The 16829-nt window shown below is 45.7% G+C and overlaps 1 protein-coding gene across 1 annotated transcript; it reads left to right on the top strand.

The window, feature by feature from the left end:
- The first annotated feature begins 1946 nt into the window (after positions 1–1946).
- On the top strand, positions 1947–8121 carry LOC115029044 (CMRF35-like molecule 5). The gene is made up of 4 exons (XM_021177397.2): positions 1947–2169; positions 4282–4623; positions 5759–5885; positions 7965–8121. Exons 1-4 carry the CDS (start codon positions 2130–2132, stop codon positions 8119–8121), a joined length of 666 nt encoding a protein of 221 aa, XP_021033056.1. The 5' UTR covers positions 1947–2129.
- The last annotated feature ends 8708 nt before the right edge of the window (positions 8122–16829 follow it).

The raw sequence follows: 16829 nt of genomic DNA, 5'->3' as shown, positions 1-16829 counted from the left end.
CATGGTACAGGAGGAGCTGAGGCTTCTACATTTTCATCTGAAGGCTGCTAGCAGAATACTGGCTTCTAGGGAGCTAAAATGAGTGTCATGTTTCCCACACCCACAGTGACACACCTAATCCAACAGGGCCACACCTTCTTATAGTGCACTATCTGGTCCAAGCTTATACAAACCATCACAGATAACTTCCTTATCTATGAACATGAACTATAACCCCAATTATTTGGAAACTGTGAAAATATCTTGTAAGGTTTGGAGAGATGGGTCAGATTTGCTTTGAAGCCTGGTCTCCTGAGGTCAGTGTCCAGGACTTACGGTGGAAGCAGAGGACCAACTCCCAGAAGTTGTCCTCCGACTCCCATGTGCAATCTGTACTGCACCCCACACTCACAAACACATCACACAGCATACATGGTCCCAAGAAATAAAACTTAAAGCAAACAATAAAATGTTCCTTAATAAATTATTTCCTCTTTAGAACCTGTTCGTGTGTTTCTTAAGTTAGATTTTAAATGAATTATATTTTTATTTTGAGATCTTTAAAAGATTTGTTTTATGATAATTGTGTGTGTGTGTTGCTGTGACACAGAAACACATGCACGTGTGAGTGAAGTGCCCCTGGATAACGGAATAGGGTGATGGATCTCCCAGAGCTGAAGTCACAGGTGGTTGTGAACCATCACTCGTGGGTTTGGAACCACACTTGGGTCCTCTGATAGAGCAGTATGCACTCTGTCACTGAGTTGTCTCTCCAGTCCCTGACTTTATTGTTAATTATCTATATGTGTGTATAACTGTGTGTGTGTATACGCACGTGGATGCAGTTGTCTGTGAAGGTTAGAGCATAAGCCACCTCTCTAACTCTTTATATTTATTTAATTATGTGTTTATAGCTTAATATAGAATAAATACATCTGGAGGTGTGGCTCAATGGTAGCATGCTTGTCTACAGTGCATTAAGCCCTGGTTTTGATCTCAGACCACACAAAAGGAAAATATTCTTAAATGATATTTTGTGTTGGTGGCTGAAGTAGTGTGTGTGTGTATGATACATTCATGTGTGTGTAGATTCTCCTGTGTGCACATGTGTGCCTTATGAATGTGTGTGTATGTGTATGCATGTGTATGTGTTTGTAAAATTCCTCCCAAAAAATTTGATACCAGAGATATATGTACCTATATCTACATATCTACACTTGCAATTGGTCCTCTGGATTTAAACCGACTGCAGATTCCCACAATATGGGAGGCTTACACTGGAGGAAGAGAGCTTGAAGTCAGCTTGGGCTGCACAGCAAAACTCTGTCTTAAAGAAACAGAATCAGGGCTTGTGGATTCAGGTCAGTGGGTAGAGTGCTTGCCCAGCATTCGTGAAACCTTGGTTTCAGGCTTCAGAGTCTCATAAAACAGAGTATGCTGGGGAATGTCTGTAACGCTAGCACTTTGATGTTGGAAAAAGGAAAATGAGAAGCTCAAGGCCAGCTTGGGCTCCATGAGACTTTGCTTAAAACCCACACTCTCCCTCCTTCACTGAGCCAATGCCTGTGGCCCTAGTAGCCATTGTGGCAGGTGCCCCTGGCCACAGAAATCCCTGCTATGAAGTCCATAGCTAGATAAATTCCTGCTGCCCCAGGCTGAACCTTCAGTAATGCCCTCTGCTACCCAGGGCTTAGCCTAGGCTACTGCCATGGGCTTAGCCTGGGCTGCCTTGTACACTCTTGCTACTACAGCCACCATGCCTTTGGTTGCTCTCCTCTCCCATGATCCCCTGCAGCTCAGTTACTTCCTAGGTGAGGGCTTTGCTGTATCGCATCCTTTGTGGCTGTCTCTGCCGACCTGTGTGTCTGCATCTCCTCCTGATTCACATCTGTCTTTCAAGTTCATGTGTCCCATTGCATCTACTCATTAGAGGAGGTTCCCTGTTCACCTGGCTGTCCCTCTTTTGTGGTGACTTGGCCTTCTCAAAGACTGACATCATCTTCTTCCTGTATGCAAAATTGAGAAATTTTGTCAAGGAAGTTACTGAGAGAAGTGAACGAGAGAGACCTAAAGGAAACTCAAGCTGAGCTGCAAGTCCTCACAGGGTGCTGTCGTCTGTCACCACCAAGGACAGGAGAGGAGACAAGACCATGTGGCAGTTCCCTGCTCTGCTCTTCCTCTTCCTCCCAGGTAAGTAGCAGGGGCTTTAGACTCTTCCATGTCAGTGGTGAGGGCGACAGAGACGGTCTGCTCTGGGTTAGAGAAACCTGGCTGATCCATTCACCAGCTGCTTACCCCCAAAAGAAAAGGCAAGTTTTTTGGCATCTTGTGGATTCTATGTGTACTGCAGAAAAACGAATTTCAAAATAAAAAATAAAAATAAAAGCCAAAAACAAACCTTTCAACCCTAGCTGCTCCACAAAAGCCGATGAGTGAGTGGATGAACTAATTCTTTCAAAATGTATTTTGGGGTTCATGTTTGGCACATGCAGCCTAGGATGCCCCTGTACTTGTGATCCTCCAGACTCCACCCTCTGAGTGCTGGGATTTCTATCATGCAGCTCCATTGCCCGTTCCATTGTGAGCTTTAGTTGACACAGTAATTAATTCTTACAGGGGCTGGGTGTGGTGGTGATCGCCTTTAATGCCAGCACTCAGACAGCAGAGGTGGGTGGACCTCTGTTGGTTCAAGGCCAGCCTGGCCCACATTTTGAGAAGACCTGATGGAGTACAGTGTGGCTTTTTCACAAGTTATACAGGATGTAATGATCAGATCAGGGTAGCTGGGCTTTCATCAGTCATTTGTCATTTCTTTGTAATCTTGTGTATGAGGTATTTTGTAATATTCTGTTGTCAGACATATCTTCATCTCTCTCAACAACACTGAAAGTTGTCATTCTCATCAAGTAACAGACACCCCTGTGTCCTACAAACTCTAACTCTAATAGCAAGTAGTCTCCTGTCTTCCCTAATACCCTTCCCAGGCTGATAACCTCTTTTCTATTTTCTACTCCTTTGAGGTTAAGTTTTGTTCTTTTGAGAAAAAAAAATGTGTCTCTGTGATATATGTATGTGAAAATGTTTGTGTGTATGTCTCTGTGTGTGTGTACACACATATGCATGTTCTCTCAGGTACACACATACATGTGGAGATTGCCATTGGGTCCCTTTCTCTATCACTCTCCACCTTGTTTGTTCAGACATGGTCTCCCACTGGTCCTGAGCTTATAGATTCAGCCCATCTGGCCTGTGATCTCCAGGATCCCCCTGTCTTTGGGGTTACAGACACTCCTACCTCACCTGGCTTTCTACCGGGCAGACCCATAGTCTGAAAAGATTCCCACACTGCAGGCTGTCTCTCCATGCTGTCGGTTGTGTCCTTTAAGTTTAAAACAATTACATTCAGCAATTTTTTGTTTTCTTACTTGTGGCATTAGGAAATGTTTTGTTGTTGAAGCCAATACCCTGAAGAACTTTCTTTATACTTTTTCTTCCTCCCTCCCTCCCTCCCTCCCTCCCTCCCTCCTCCCTTCCTTCTTCTTTCCTTCCATTATGTCTTTCCTAAGAGTTAATAGCTGTATCTAGACACACCAGAAGAGGGCATCAGATCCCCTTACAGATGGTTGAGAGTCACCATGTGGGTGCTGGGAAGTGAATTCAGGACCTCTGGAAGAGCAGCCTGTGGTTCTAACCACTTAGCCATCTCTCCAAAGACTGCTTTATTATTAAGCAGGTATTTGGTATTTGTTGCTTGTGCATGCTGTGTAAGAAACTCACCAACACTGCTGCATCCTCAGACCTTTCCAGGAGCTCTGGGACTCAGATTCCATGGATCTGAAGGACAGCACAGGGTCTGCATGCTGTGGGCTCTGCACCACACGGAGGTCAGATTCCTTGGTGTCATTTTGGTCAGCCTCCAAGACATCCATCCCAGAGACTGCTGGAATGACTGATAGTGGTTTCTGTGTGGCCATAGGATGTGGCTTCTACAAATGAACCTCCTTGTGGCATTGGGTATGGAAATGAAGCTGTTAGTGGACATGGTCTTCTGAAACTTCCTCTGTTCCAGGCAAATTGGTCATTGTCACCGTTGAATATTATGTGAGCTATAACTGGGTTCTTCAGCCCTTTTGTCTTTGTCTGTTTTTCCTTTTGTTACTTTTATTTTCTTTTGAGGCTTCAACCAATAGGATAAAAATGCTGATCTGCCTTGGGAAAAGGGAAGCCTTTCGATGGTTGTTATTCAGCTCATGAACTCTACTTGGCACAGTAGGAGATCAGTGGTCTGTTTGTGTCTTCCAGGCTGCTGCACTGCTCAGGATTCAGTCACAGGTCCAGTGGAGGTGAGCGGTCAGGAGCAGGGCTCCGTGACAGTGCAGTGCAGATATGACTCAGGCTGGAAGTATTACAAGAAGTACTGGTGCCAAGGAGCTCATCAGAAATCATGTGAGATTCTCGTTGAAACCGATAAATCAGAGCAGCTGGTGAAGAAGAACCGTGTGTCCATCAGGGACGACCAGACAGACTTCATCTTCACAGTGACCATGGAGGATCTGAGGATGATCGATGCTGGCATTTACTGGTGTGGAATTACGAAAGTTGGACAAGATCTCTTCTTTAGAGTTAATGTGAACATTGACCCAGGTAAGAAAAAAAATTCCAGAAAATCCTGGTTGGGGTTCTGTGGGATCAGCAACCCTTGTAAAAAAAAAAAAAAAAAAAAAAAAAAAAAAAAAAAAAAAAAAAAAAAAAAAAAAAAAACAAAACCTCTTACTAGAAAAGATAAACTGAGTCTCATCTACTTGTTCTGTTTTTTCCAAGAAAGAGAGTGAGGTGGGGAACCCTTGTCTCCTTGTATGCCTGTCTTAGATAGTCTCATTCCTACAGATCTGGGAATTGAACTCAGAATCTCACCTGTGCTAGCCAAGCACTTTGCCACTGAGCTAAACTCTCTTCCTGAGACACCTCTGCCCCCTTTAACATAACATAAAGGAAGCTGCAGAACCTTTCATTCTTGGCAAGATTGAGTAACAAGGATGAGGTTTACGTCTTGTTATAAACAACTACAACAAAGAAAACAGACAAAATGGAGCTGGAGAGACGGCTCAGAGATCAAGAGCTCTGGTTGCTCTTCCAGAAGACTGGATTTCCTTCTCAGCATCTACATGGTAGCTTGCAGTCATCTGTAATTCAGTTTCAATGGATCTGACAGCCTCTTCCGGCCTTCATGGGCACTGCAAGTGCATGGTGCACACAGATACAAGAGAACACCCACACACATATACAAAAAAAAAGTTTTTCTAAAAATTAAAATAAACAAAATATGCAAAACTGAAGTGTTTCTGCATATGGTGCACCAGGCAGTAATGACTATGCTCTGAAGGACGTGAGTTTTAAAGAGAAGCTGTTTCTTTTCTCCATAAAATCATCTTTCCTTAGAGAAGAATGAAAGTGTTAGGCCTGGTGGTGCATGACTTTAATCCCAGCACTAGGGAGGCAGAGGTAGACAGATCTCTGAGTTTGAGGCCAGTCTGTTCTACAGAGTGGGTAGTAAACGATTTGGGGTTACACAGAGAAACCCTGTCTCCAAAAACAAACAAACAAACAAACAAGTAACAAGCATACAAATAAATGATAAACAAACAAACAAACAAAGTCAGTAAGTCCCAGATGGTGGCTGGAAATTGAGCCCCTGAACTCATAGTGGAAAGAACTTAACACCATTTGCAGAGCTGGACTATCCGCAGGAGGACTAAACCATGATCTCTTCTATCTCCAGCCCCAAAAAGTTCAGTTATGACCACCATAGCCACAGTTCTGAAATCCATACAACCAACCACTGAGAACACTGGCAAGGAACAAGTGACTCAGAGCAAACAAGTGACTCAGAGCAGGCCCCACACCAGGTAAGCAGAGCTGCACCCTGGCAGCTCCTTCCCACTGGACTGACCCTGTGGTCTCTCCCCAGGGGGGGCCTCCTGATAGAACATAAATGCCAAGGAATCCTGGGATTCAGGAAAACCAATTATTTCTTGACAAGTCTGTTCCAAGCGTTATTTAACATGGCTATATTCTTTTATCTGAATACCAAATTAGCCTGTCCATATGGTAATTTCATTTGCTAACCTCAGTACCTATCCTGTAGGAACACTAGGGCTGGCAGATTCTCATGAAAGCCTGAGGTGTGCTCCCCAGTAGTTTCATCTTTTAGTACAACAAGGCTCCCCTTCTAAGCCTCAGCTGCAGGAAGGTAACATCTTCACCTGAGTGACAGGACAGACTGAACAGCTATGTGTCTCCCCTGTGTGTCCCCCAGTGGGCAGGACAGAGGGCCACCGTTGGGTCTCCACTGAGATGGAAGAGATCCCTCTCCCATCAGCTTCAGGTTTCAGCCTATAATTAAATCTCCTTGTCCCTATCCATCTCTGCCAAGAGACAATGTGGGGTGGGGGTGGGGTCTCCACAGTGCAGAGGAGTAGGAAATTGGAGACTGTGGTGTGCCTGGATGATCCTTGTCACTCTTGAAGGTTCCAGAGGATTTCCCAGCAGTATAGAGCTGCCTTTGCCTAATTTTATTACAGTCTGTTGGGGTCAAGTCTCCAGGTCAAGGACACAGATAAACCACAAGCTAACTAAGGCATAGGCCACTTCTCTATTTCTCCCTCACAATTGTCCCTCAGATCTCATCCAGTCCCCTGTCCTTTCTACTATGTTCTTTATGCTCCATGAACACTCACTAAGACAAACTCTTGCGCGTGCCCAACTGGCCAGCAAGAATGACGCTGCAACAGGATCCTTCTGCACACGTTTATTGGGAGAGCTTGATTGCAGAGGCGAAGTGATCCCAAGCCCAGAACTGGTGCTGCTTATATAGGCCTAGGAGAGNCGTGTCTCACACCCGGATTGGTTGTGCTTGCGTTATGCTTTTTACCTCATTTGCATGCCTACATCTGATTGGTTAACTTCTCTCTCATCTGATTGGTTGACTTCTCTCTCATCTGATTGGTTAATTTTGGTTAATTCTCCAAACCTCATCTTGGCAAAAGAACTTTACTGCCTATGTATGTGTGGTGGCCAGCTGAAGCCAGCGCCACCCTGCAATGGCACATGTGGCTTCCCACAACAAACATGTGTCAAAGCCTCACACCTCATAGGCTCTGTCAAGAATTCTTTTTAATAATTTTCTCTTTCTGCTAGGAAATTGTTTTTATTGTTTGTTTTGCAAGTAGATGGAAAGTGAGTTATCAAGTGAGACAGGGTTTCAGGTTCCAGAAATGTAGAGTCCAAGAGAGTGAGAAGCATGGAGAGAGCTCAGTCCTTGGAACCATTCTGGGACACTGGATGGTCTGCCAGGTAACACCACTTGTGTCTCCAGGAACAAGTTGGGCTAGCTTGTGACTCACAGAGTATCGGCAGTTGTAGAGGATTCCTTCCTATGAGGTGAGGATGGCCTCTTGTTTTACCAAAGGAGAAGCCAAGAATAGCCTAAGGAGGGAGAGGGAGACCTGGGCAGGGAATAGAGCATGGTAGAGAGGTGGAGAATGGTGCTTAATACTGTCAGGTCCTCATGGTGCCTCAGGGTAAACAAAGGAACACAAAGAGCTGCAACAGCAGTGTCAATCCACTGACAGAGTACAGTAGCTATCACCCATTTCTAGATCGAGTGAGCCTCAAGTCCCCTAACACAGGGGCTCTGATGAGGTAGGTGGGGTCATTCTGGTGAAGAACATAGCAGAGGCCAAGGTCAAAGGCCAGGAAGCTGTGAATCCTTCAGCCTGGTAGAGTGATATCAGGTAAAGCTTTCCAGGGCTAGAGAGCTTATCCTGCAGGCAGCATGACCAGTCATGCACTTGCAGGGAGGCAGACCTAGTAGCATCTCAGGCTTGACTTTATCTGGCCCTTGAAGGCAAGGATATGGGCAACAGGAAGGCTGAGCCCTCTATACCATGTGGTTGCTTACTCCCTGCCTCCTTTGTTTCCTGCAGGTCCCTGCTGAGCAGCATCTACTTCCTGCTGATGGTCTTTGTGGAGTTACCCCTGCTCCTGAGCATGCTCAGTGCTGTCCTCTGGGTCACCAGGCCTCAGAGATGCTTTGGGAGAGGTGAGAATGACCTGGTGAAGACCCATAGTCCTGTTGCCTAGGATAGAGAGAAACACTTCCCAGGAGATGGAAAATAATCTCTGTCTCTCTGTTGTCTCTGTCTCTTTCGTGTGTGTGTGTGTGTGTGTGTGTGTGTGTGTGTGTGTGTATGCACCTTGCCGAGGGCAGATGTGTATGTGGGAGACATCTACTGGAATCATTCCCTTAGTATCTGAGACAGGGTTTCTAATTGACCTGCACCTTTGTCTGGTAGGTCAGACAGCTGGCCAGGGAACTCCAGGGATCTCCCTGCCTCTACCCTCCATCCTGCGATTGCAAGCATACACAACTGCCCTAGCTTAAAAACAAACAAACAAACAAACAAACAAACAAACACCTTAGGTTGTAGGAATTGAACTCATGTCCTTATACCTGCAAGGAAGGTAGGCAATTTACCTGCCGATCCATCTCCCCAGTCTGGAGAAGACTCAATCTAGTAAAGAACAACTCATCAGCAATACCATGGCTCTGATGTGCTGCACAACCAGACTCAGACTAATCCCACTCCTATAGCAGNGACAGCTGAGTTCTGGAACCCATTCACGGCCCCCTCTCTCAGAACATCCCGCAATACCTATCTGGGGCTATCTTCCACTGATAACTTCCAAAGAAGAAAATACAAGAAAACATCACATTTCTTCTTAGTGTCCCAGTTCCTTAGAGGACACATGCCAATCAATATAACCACCAGCCTGTTGATTGACCAAATATCTAGGTAATGTGGCCTCACCAAATAGCATAAAGTTTGCCACTGTCACACTGGATATCTGTCCCTTATGGGCAGGACACATCCTGCTTTCTTTTTTGTCAACACAGCCCAGTGACTAAGCCCATTGCAAACCCAGATGGAGTGGTTGACCTAACACCTGCTCAGGTCACCAAGTAGTAGATAAGTCTTGGTCCCTGAAATCTAGATTGCTCAGTGAGACTAAATATGGAAGTGAACTGCAGGAAGCAACTGGTCTCTCAGGAGTCACGAACCCACATCACCCCACAACCCTTCCAGGAATGGTCTCTGGACTGGGCCCTTCCAATCTCTCCCTTTTACTCAGACAAATCTATTGAATGTCTAAGTAGTTATCACTCTCCACATACATGCTCCAAAATAAAACAGACCCAATTAAAGTCCATAGAGAAAGCCAATGGGCTCAAAGGTAAATGCTCAGGGCAAATGAGTAGTCTCAGCCCGCCAGCCTCAGACATCCTGAGTTCTGCACCACGACAAAGTCTTCTCCTTGAGTGGGCCTCTGACACCCACAGCCAAATTCACACCTAACATGGGTGTTCTCCCACTTTGTGTGATAAGACTCCCCAGGTTAGCATCTTCTCCTTGATGACATGTGTTGGACTCTAGTGAACCTGTGTCTTGTTAACAGGATGGTTGCCATTTGCTTCAGGGGTATACCTGCCTGTCAGTTGTCTACATTCCCACTCATGCTCAGACGAACAATCATGGTTAAACTCTGTGGGACATACACGCCCACAACATATAATCATGAGTCGGGCTCATTAGAGCCTGTAGGTTAGGCAGTGGTAGCACATGCCTTTAATCCCAATACTCAGGAGGCAGAGGCAAGTGGATTTCTGAGTTCTAGGTCAGCCTGCGTTATAGAGTGAGTTCTGGGACTACAAAGAGAAATCCAGAAAAACAAACAAGGCTACACAGAGAAACAATGTCTTGGGTTAAAAAAGAAAAAGAAAAGAAGGAAGTAAAAAGAAGCAAGGAAGGATAGAAGAAAAGTAGAGACAATAAGGGATTCAAGGGATTATAATATCAGTGAAAATGTCTAAAATTCATTATATATTCCTGTGAAATTATATACGAATTTTTAAATAAGAAAGTAAAAATTAAGAGGGAGACATTTTTTCTCTGTGTGGCTCATCCTCCTTCATTCCGGGACTGGTTCTGTCAGCACAGCACAGACACACACACACACACACACACACACACACACACACACACACACACATTATATTTGCTCTCCCTTCTGCAAACAGCCCTGGGTGTAGCCCCGCCTTTTCTGCTTTAAGTGGATTCCTTGCCTGCACAGCTTCTCTTTTTCTCATTGGCAACCTTCATCATGGCATGGCTTTGCTATTCTTAGCTGGCCAGTGGGCACTGCATTCTTCCACCACTTGTGCTGCCATTGTCCCAGACTGGAGCCCTTGAAAATCTGCCCTGGCAGTGGAGATTCCCAGAACTCCCATTCATTTCCTTATGGTATGAAGATAGGTCTTTTTTCTATATCTTCTGGGGTGAACATATGGTTGAGATAAATTGTAGGGCAGACACACTCCTATCTCCATCAGATACCCCTACTCGCACACCAAACAGATCATGAAGAAAAGAACACAGTTTAGGAATCCTTCTCCTTGGCCCCCAACATCAGGGACAACTAGAAGCAAGTTGTCCCATGCTACATAGAGAATAGTAGCCAAAGTCTTTGAGACCAAGTCTAGCATAGCCCCTCTGTCACACATCTGTACAAGCTTGGCTCTCTCCTCTACACAGCTGGTTGATGGGTCTGCTCTGTCATCAGCTATTCTGTGAGGACAGCATCCAAAGCTCCAACATAACAATTTAGCACAGACACCATAATATGCACAATTTCTCTGATCATCATTTGCACTCAAAAAATCTTGGTAAGGAGCCCGCAAAAGTCAACCCCGCCATCATTCTGGACACTTGAGATTTCCTGTGAGACAAGTCCTGGTCATCACCCCCAACCCATCTTGGGTATGTTTCTTCTCCCTGCAATCTAGAATAGACTTTCTCTGACCCCCACCTAAGCCTTTTACTTTCAGGTATCCAAGGCCATGGTCCCACTGACCTGGGAGGCAGAAAAGAAGATTTTGTCATAGCCAGCAGATCTAATCACATGGGCGCCTGCATCTACACAGAGCAGTATCCCCAGACCCAGCAAAGATAGACTGCATCCTACCTGACAGTCCTCAGAGTCTTGTCCTCAAAACAAGTTACCTGTGTGTATGTGTGTGCGCACGTGTGTGTGTGTGTGTTACAGTGCGATCACACACTTACAAATGTGTGTGTGCACATGCCTTGGCAGAGGTATGGAAATCAGAGAACAATTTTATAGACAGTTGTCTTCTTCATCTATTATTTGAGTTCCAGGGTAGAAAGGAAGGTGTTAGGCTTCTGTCTACTCAAGGAGTCATCTTGCCAACGACTTATCATTGTAGGTCCTCCCTCTGCATTTTGTTAAGTTCTTCAGCTTCTTCCCAATTTCGAGCCTAAGATAAAGTGGGTTGGGGCTCAGAAAGATGCCAACTGAACAGATGGTGTCAAGTGTTGGGGGAGGAAAGCTAGAATCCGAAATTCTGGAGGGGAAGGGAGAAAGGAAGCTGAGATTCTAGAGGGAGAAGTGAGGGAAGGAAGCTGAGGTTCTAGAGGAGGAAGAGAAGAACAGAAGCAGAGATTCTGCAGCTGACCTGGACCTGAGCATCTCTGGATGCCCAAGACTGCAGCCATGAGACTCCTCAGGGACCATAGGATGAGCTGGTTTTGTAATTAAAATGTTTTATTTTTCATATTTGGGTGCTTAGCCTGCCTGTTTCCTGTGCTCTGTATGTGAGGCTGGTGATCACTGAGGTCTGAAGAAGCCATTGAAAGGGAGGTATAGATGCTTGTGAGCTGCTCTAAAATGTTAGGAATCAAACCTGGTCTTAAGGAAGAGCATCAGGTCCTTAACTGCTGCACCATCTCTCAGGTTCCTGGAGAGTTTTCCAAAAAGATTTATTATTGTTGTTGTTGCTGTCATTGTCATCATCATCATATTTTAAAGTCATGTGTTCCTGTATGTGGGTATGTGCATAAGAATGCAGGTGTCCATGTTGTCCAACAATGGGTGACAATTCTAGGTTACATGCCACCTGGGGTGGATGCTAAGAACTGACCTCAGGTCCTCTGCAAGGACAGAACCTATTTTTGTATCTATAATTTTATTTTACTTATTTCATGTGTATATGTCTTGTGTCTGCATGCATGTCTGTGTAGCATTTGCATGCCTAGTGCCCCACAGAGAGAAGAAGAAGGCATCGGTTTCCCCAGCAGTTGAGCTAAGACAGCTGTGAGACCCAATGTAGGTGCAGGGAATTGAACCCAGGTCCTCTGGAAGAACAACCAAGAACAACAGAGACAGTTCTCATGGCCCTGAAATGGTTTTTCATGGAGCAGATATTCTCCATCATATATCCAAATTGGTCACAGGAGTTGGTAGTGAAAGAGGCATGGGCCAGATTAACCATTCTTTCAACCCCACTCAGAAGTATATGCAATCTCTACATAATTCAACAAATATTCATTAAGAGACTACTGAGAGCCAAGCCCTGGTATAAACATTGGGTAGAATGTCTCCCCTAATGAAGCTTATGTTCTGTCACAAGGATATAAAATACTAGCGAATTGCAATAAGGTCAATGGAGGAGCCAAATAAGGAAAAGAGTGATGTAGGGTGATCCTAGAAGTCAGCACTAGGGACATGGCCTTTCATTCGGGACCTTGAGAGGGCAAAGTGCTGTAGAGTATCTGGGGAAGAATCTCTTTAACAACCAGGAAATGAGGCAGGCAGTGGAGGTGCACATCTTTAACCCCAGCGCGCAGGAGGCAGAGGCATGTGGATCTCTATGAGTCTGAGGTCAGCCTGGTCTATAGAGCAAGTTCCTGGATTGCCAGAACTACATAGTAAGACCTCTGCTGTCAGTCTGCATTTCTGCCTCACTGCTGGGGTGTGGGAACACACCGATGTGCCACAAAAGGGTGGTGAAACACCAGACTGTAGGCTGTGTTTCTTCCTTGTTGATGAGGTGCCGGGCCTCACACTGCTCAGGGAAGATTAAACACAGTCTATCATAAGGGAAACAACCCATGTTTCTTTGGGTGAGAAAAGGCAGAGGCTGGGACAGATGCTGTGGTTCTCAAACTCCTGTGCACCCAGATGCCAATAGGAACCAGGAGGAGTTGAGAACAGGGGCTCCCATTCTCCTGTGTACTCAGATGCCACTGGCGATCAAAAGGACTTGAGAATGGGAGTCCATGGGTGCCGTGCTGAGCTTGGGACATGGGGGGCTGGGATCCTGCTTAGCTCTGAGTGAGTGTCAGGAGTACTGAGAGGCTTCTACAAGAGACTGTGGTGTGGCCCTGGAAGATGAAAGCCTCTCCCCTTGGCAGCCTTTGATGAAGGAAATGGCCTTTGCTTATCCAAACAGTTTTATTCATGGCAGAAGTGGATGCATATGTCTATCTCACAGTGAACCAGAGATAAATACCTTTTTTGGGGAAGGGATGCCCAGGAATGGACGCTCATTGGCTAAACACTCTGGGCCTATCTACATTCCTCATTATCATGGAGACCTCTAGGTTTCCATGTTACATGACTGGATGTCAAGGTCCTCTTAGTGGGGTGTCATGGTCTCCTGCTCCACGACAGGAAACTGCTCTGAAGCTAGGTCGAACTCCTGCCATTCTCAATTATGGGATTTATCAGGGTTTTGAACTGCTACAACCTTACCAGTTCTTCTGTCTGGTGGCACCATGCACTTCCTCACACTCTTGTCTTGGAAAACTAAAATCAAAATGAAATTCAAAAAAGACCATACAATCAGAAGTTGGTGTTTGCATATTTGAGGCTAAACAAAGTTAGCAGTAAAGAGGATCCTGGGGGAGGGACCAAGATGCAGGCTGAAGCTGGATCCTGAGGTAAAGAGTCTGAGTCCTTCACAAATAGGGAGAAGCAAACTGTGTTTTAATCAAGGGGTGAGATAAGCTGGTCCGTCTGGCCCATTCACCAGTCCATCAGTGTGTCCTAGTCTGTTTTTTGATGCTGTGATAAAACACTGACCAAAACCACCTTGCTGGGGGAAAAGGCCTTGTTTGGTGGGCACAGTCCATTTTGCAGGAAGTGTGCAGGAGCTCAACAGGAAGCTAGAGGCAGGAACTGAAGCAGAGGCCATGGAGGGCGCTGCTCACTGACTTGCTCAGCCTGCCTTCTTAGACAATCCAGTACCACAAGCCCAGGGATCGCATCTCATCCATCCATCAATTATCAATCAAGAAAATATCCTTATGACCATGCCCAACATGTCTATCTGCTTGGAGTAAATTCTCAGTAAAAGTTGCTTCTTCCAGGTGTCTCTAGCTTGCATCAAGTTGGCAAAACTTACCAGTACACACCAGCCTATCTGTTACCTGTCAGGACACTGATGCTCTGTTCCTCTGTTTATAATTTTTCTTTTTATCTATTTCTTTTTTTAAATTTTGTTTTGTGGGATTTTGCTGTTATTTATAGTGTTTTTTTTTTCTAAACAGGGTTTCTTTTTGTACCTTGGCCTTCATGAAGCTAGCTCTGTAGAACAGACTGGCATCAAACTCACAGAGATCCACCTGCCTCTGCCTCCTCCGTGTTGAGATTAAAAACATGCACCAACTTTTCTTCCTTTTTCAAGAGACCATGTGTCAGCTTTTTTTTTTTCTATCACTGTGATAAATATTGAGACAAAGGCAGCTTAAGGACCAAGGTTTGAAGGCATTTAGCCAACCATGGTGGAAAGGCAGGGAGGTGGGATGTGAGGTGGCTGCTCACATTGTTTCCACAAGTAAAAAGCAGGATGAACACTGGTCTTACATTCCTCCCTCCTTTCCCACTGTTTATCCAGTCTGCCATTGAGCCCAGAGGAGGCATTGGCTCCTGGCACCTCCTCCTCTCCCTGAGAGGGGACCTGCCTCCCTCCTGCTCCTTGGAGAGGCTCTGATCAGAGCAGAAGATCCTAGGAAACACAAGGAGGTGCCACAGGTCCGGACAAGCCCTACTAGGCACCTTGCAGACACGTCTATACTCATGGAGTTGAAGTGATCAGCACTTGGTGTGTCTACAAACTTCTTTTTCTGGCATCTGAAGGTTCTTCCTCTTCGGACTTCTTGCTTCTCACTGCAGAGTAGAGCTAGGCAAGAGGCATGAGCAGACCATTGTCTTCTCAGTTTCCTCTTTCCCCACAGCAACTGCATGTGTTTCTGTGGCTCTGTTTGTTTCTGTGGCCTGAAATGTGTGGGTGAGCGTGAATCAGCCCCACTCATGGGAAAAGCGCTTGCCGTCCACTTCCTACCTCTCTCTGACTCTTACAGTAATGACCATCTTAGATGTTCAGGCAAAGTCAGATCTTGGGAGCTCACAGGACAGCAAGACAGTAGAAGCCTGGAACCACAGCTTTGTACAGTATGGACCTCATCAGACTTTTGCTGGACACAAAAATAAGTTGCTATATATTCCAGTCTCTGAAGCATGCTTTAAATGCATAGTCCTAGTTACTACAGCTATCATGAGCAAGGCACTAAGACCACCCAAAATGTGAGCCCTGCCTGAAGAGAACCCTGGGTTAGTGGAGACACACACACTGCTTCCAGCTTTGTTCTGCTGCTCACTCTGGGAGGAGGGGAACCATTGAAACAAACTCCTTCCCAGAGCATCAGGATAGACACCTGCTTTGCCCAGTTCCAAGTCCTGATTTCCAGTGTGTCCTTCCAGGCAGCTGTAACCTCAGTCAGGAGATGGGACAGCTCTCCTGCTTGGTTCAGCCTCCAGGGCACCATGTTGAATTTGCCAGACCCAAAGCCTCTGAGAGTCTCACCAAGCAGTAGATGCCTGTAGGCATAGACATGCTGATTCTGAATATCCCACCCACTTACTGTATTAAGATACAGCGAGAGCTCATTGGATACTGTGGTGGTTTGATAAGAATGACCTCCTTCTCTCCCCATCCCTGCTCATTTGTTCAAATGCTTTGTCACCAGGGAGTGGACAGGGTTTGAAGGATGAGGAGGTGTGGCCTTTTGAGAGGAAGTGCATTACTCTGGGTGGGCTTAGAGGTTTAAAAAGCTCACACGCTTCTCTCATCTGTCATCTTTCTTCTCTTCTCTCTTTCTCACCTCTCTCTGCCTTTCTCTCTCTGCCTGAAAATCAGCATGTCACTCTCTGCTATGTCTCCAGCTCCACACCTGCCATGTTTGCCACCATGCTGACCATGATAACAATGGACTCAGCCTTTGAGACTGTTACACCAGCCCTGGTTAAATGCTTTCTCTTATACTAGCTGCTGTGGTCATGGTGTCTCCTAACAGCAAGAGAACAGTGAGTAGACACAGCTAGCAAGCATGACCATGACTTAGAGTCCCATAATGAATGCACAAAGCACTTTCTTAGCTCTTGTTGACCTGATATTCTGTAGAGCATAAAGAAATAGTGGACATAGAAAAATGCAGGCAGATACCCTGATGGTCAATCAGTGAGAGCCAAGAAAATGATACAGTGAGACAACATCTGCATTCTGTGTTAGTAGGGAGAACATCTGCATTTTGTGTCAATGGAGATTGGAAGTGAGTGACATAGGACTGGATACCCAGAGGAGAGTCCAAACCCAGGGAACTTTAAGTGTAAAAGGTCTCCCCAAAATGTCACCACAGCCTGCAGATATTGCTGTAGATCAGAGAGGTGTAGGTACCTCTGCGGTCAGGTAGGTCCCCAGGCTCTTGGACTACCTCTTTTCCCTTCTTCTCCAACATGAAAGGGAAGTGGATGGCCAGCACTGGGAAACTGAGTCATCANAAAGGAGAGAGCTGAGGTCATTCTTCCATTCTGCCACACAACACCTACTCGAAATCATGCCCATGTCTAGATATGGGGCCCAGAGACACAAGAAG

This window comes from Mus caroli, chromosome 11, assembly GCF_900094665.2.
Source record: "Mus caroli chromosome 11, CAROLI_EIJ_v1.1, whole genome shotgun sequence".
Classification (NCBI taxonomy): Eukaryota; Metazoa; Chordata; class Mammalia; order Rodentia; family Muridae; genus Mus; species Mus caroli.
This window is presented reverse-complemented; position numbering and strand designations above follow the sequence as displayed.

Coding starts and splice junctions, on each gene's coding strand:
- LOC115029044 (XM_021177397.2), top strand. CDS start 2,130: ATGTGGCAGTTCCCTGCTCTGCTCTTCCTCTTCCTCCCAG. Junction 2,170..4,281: donor GCTCTTCCTCTTCCTCCCAG/GTAAGTAGCAGG, acceptor TGTGTCTTCCAG/GCTGCTGCACTGCTCAGGAT. Junction 4,624..5,758: donor TAATGTGAACATTGACCCAG/GTAAGAAAAAAA, acceptor TTCTATCTCCAG/CCCCAAAAAGTTCAGTTATG.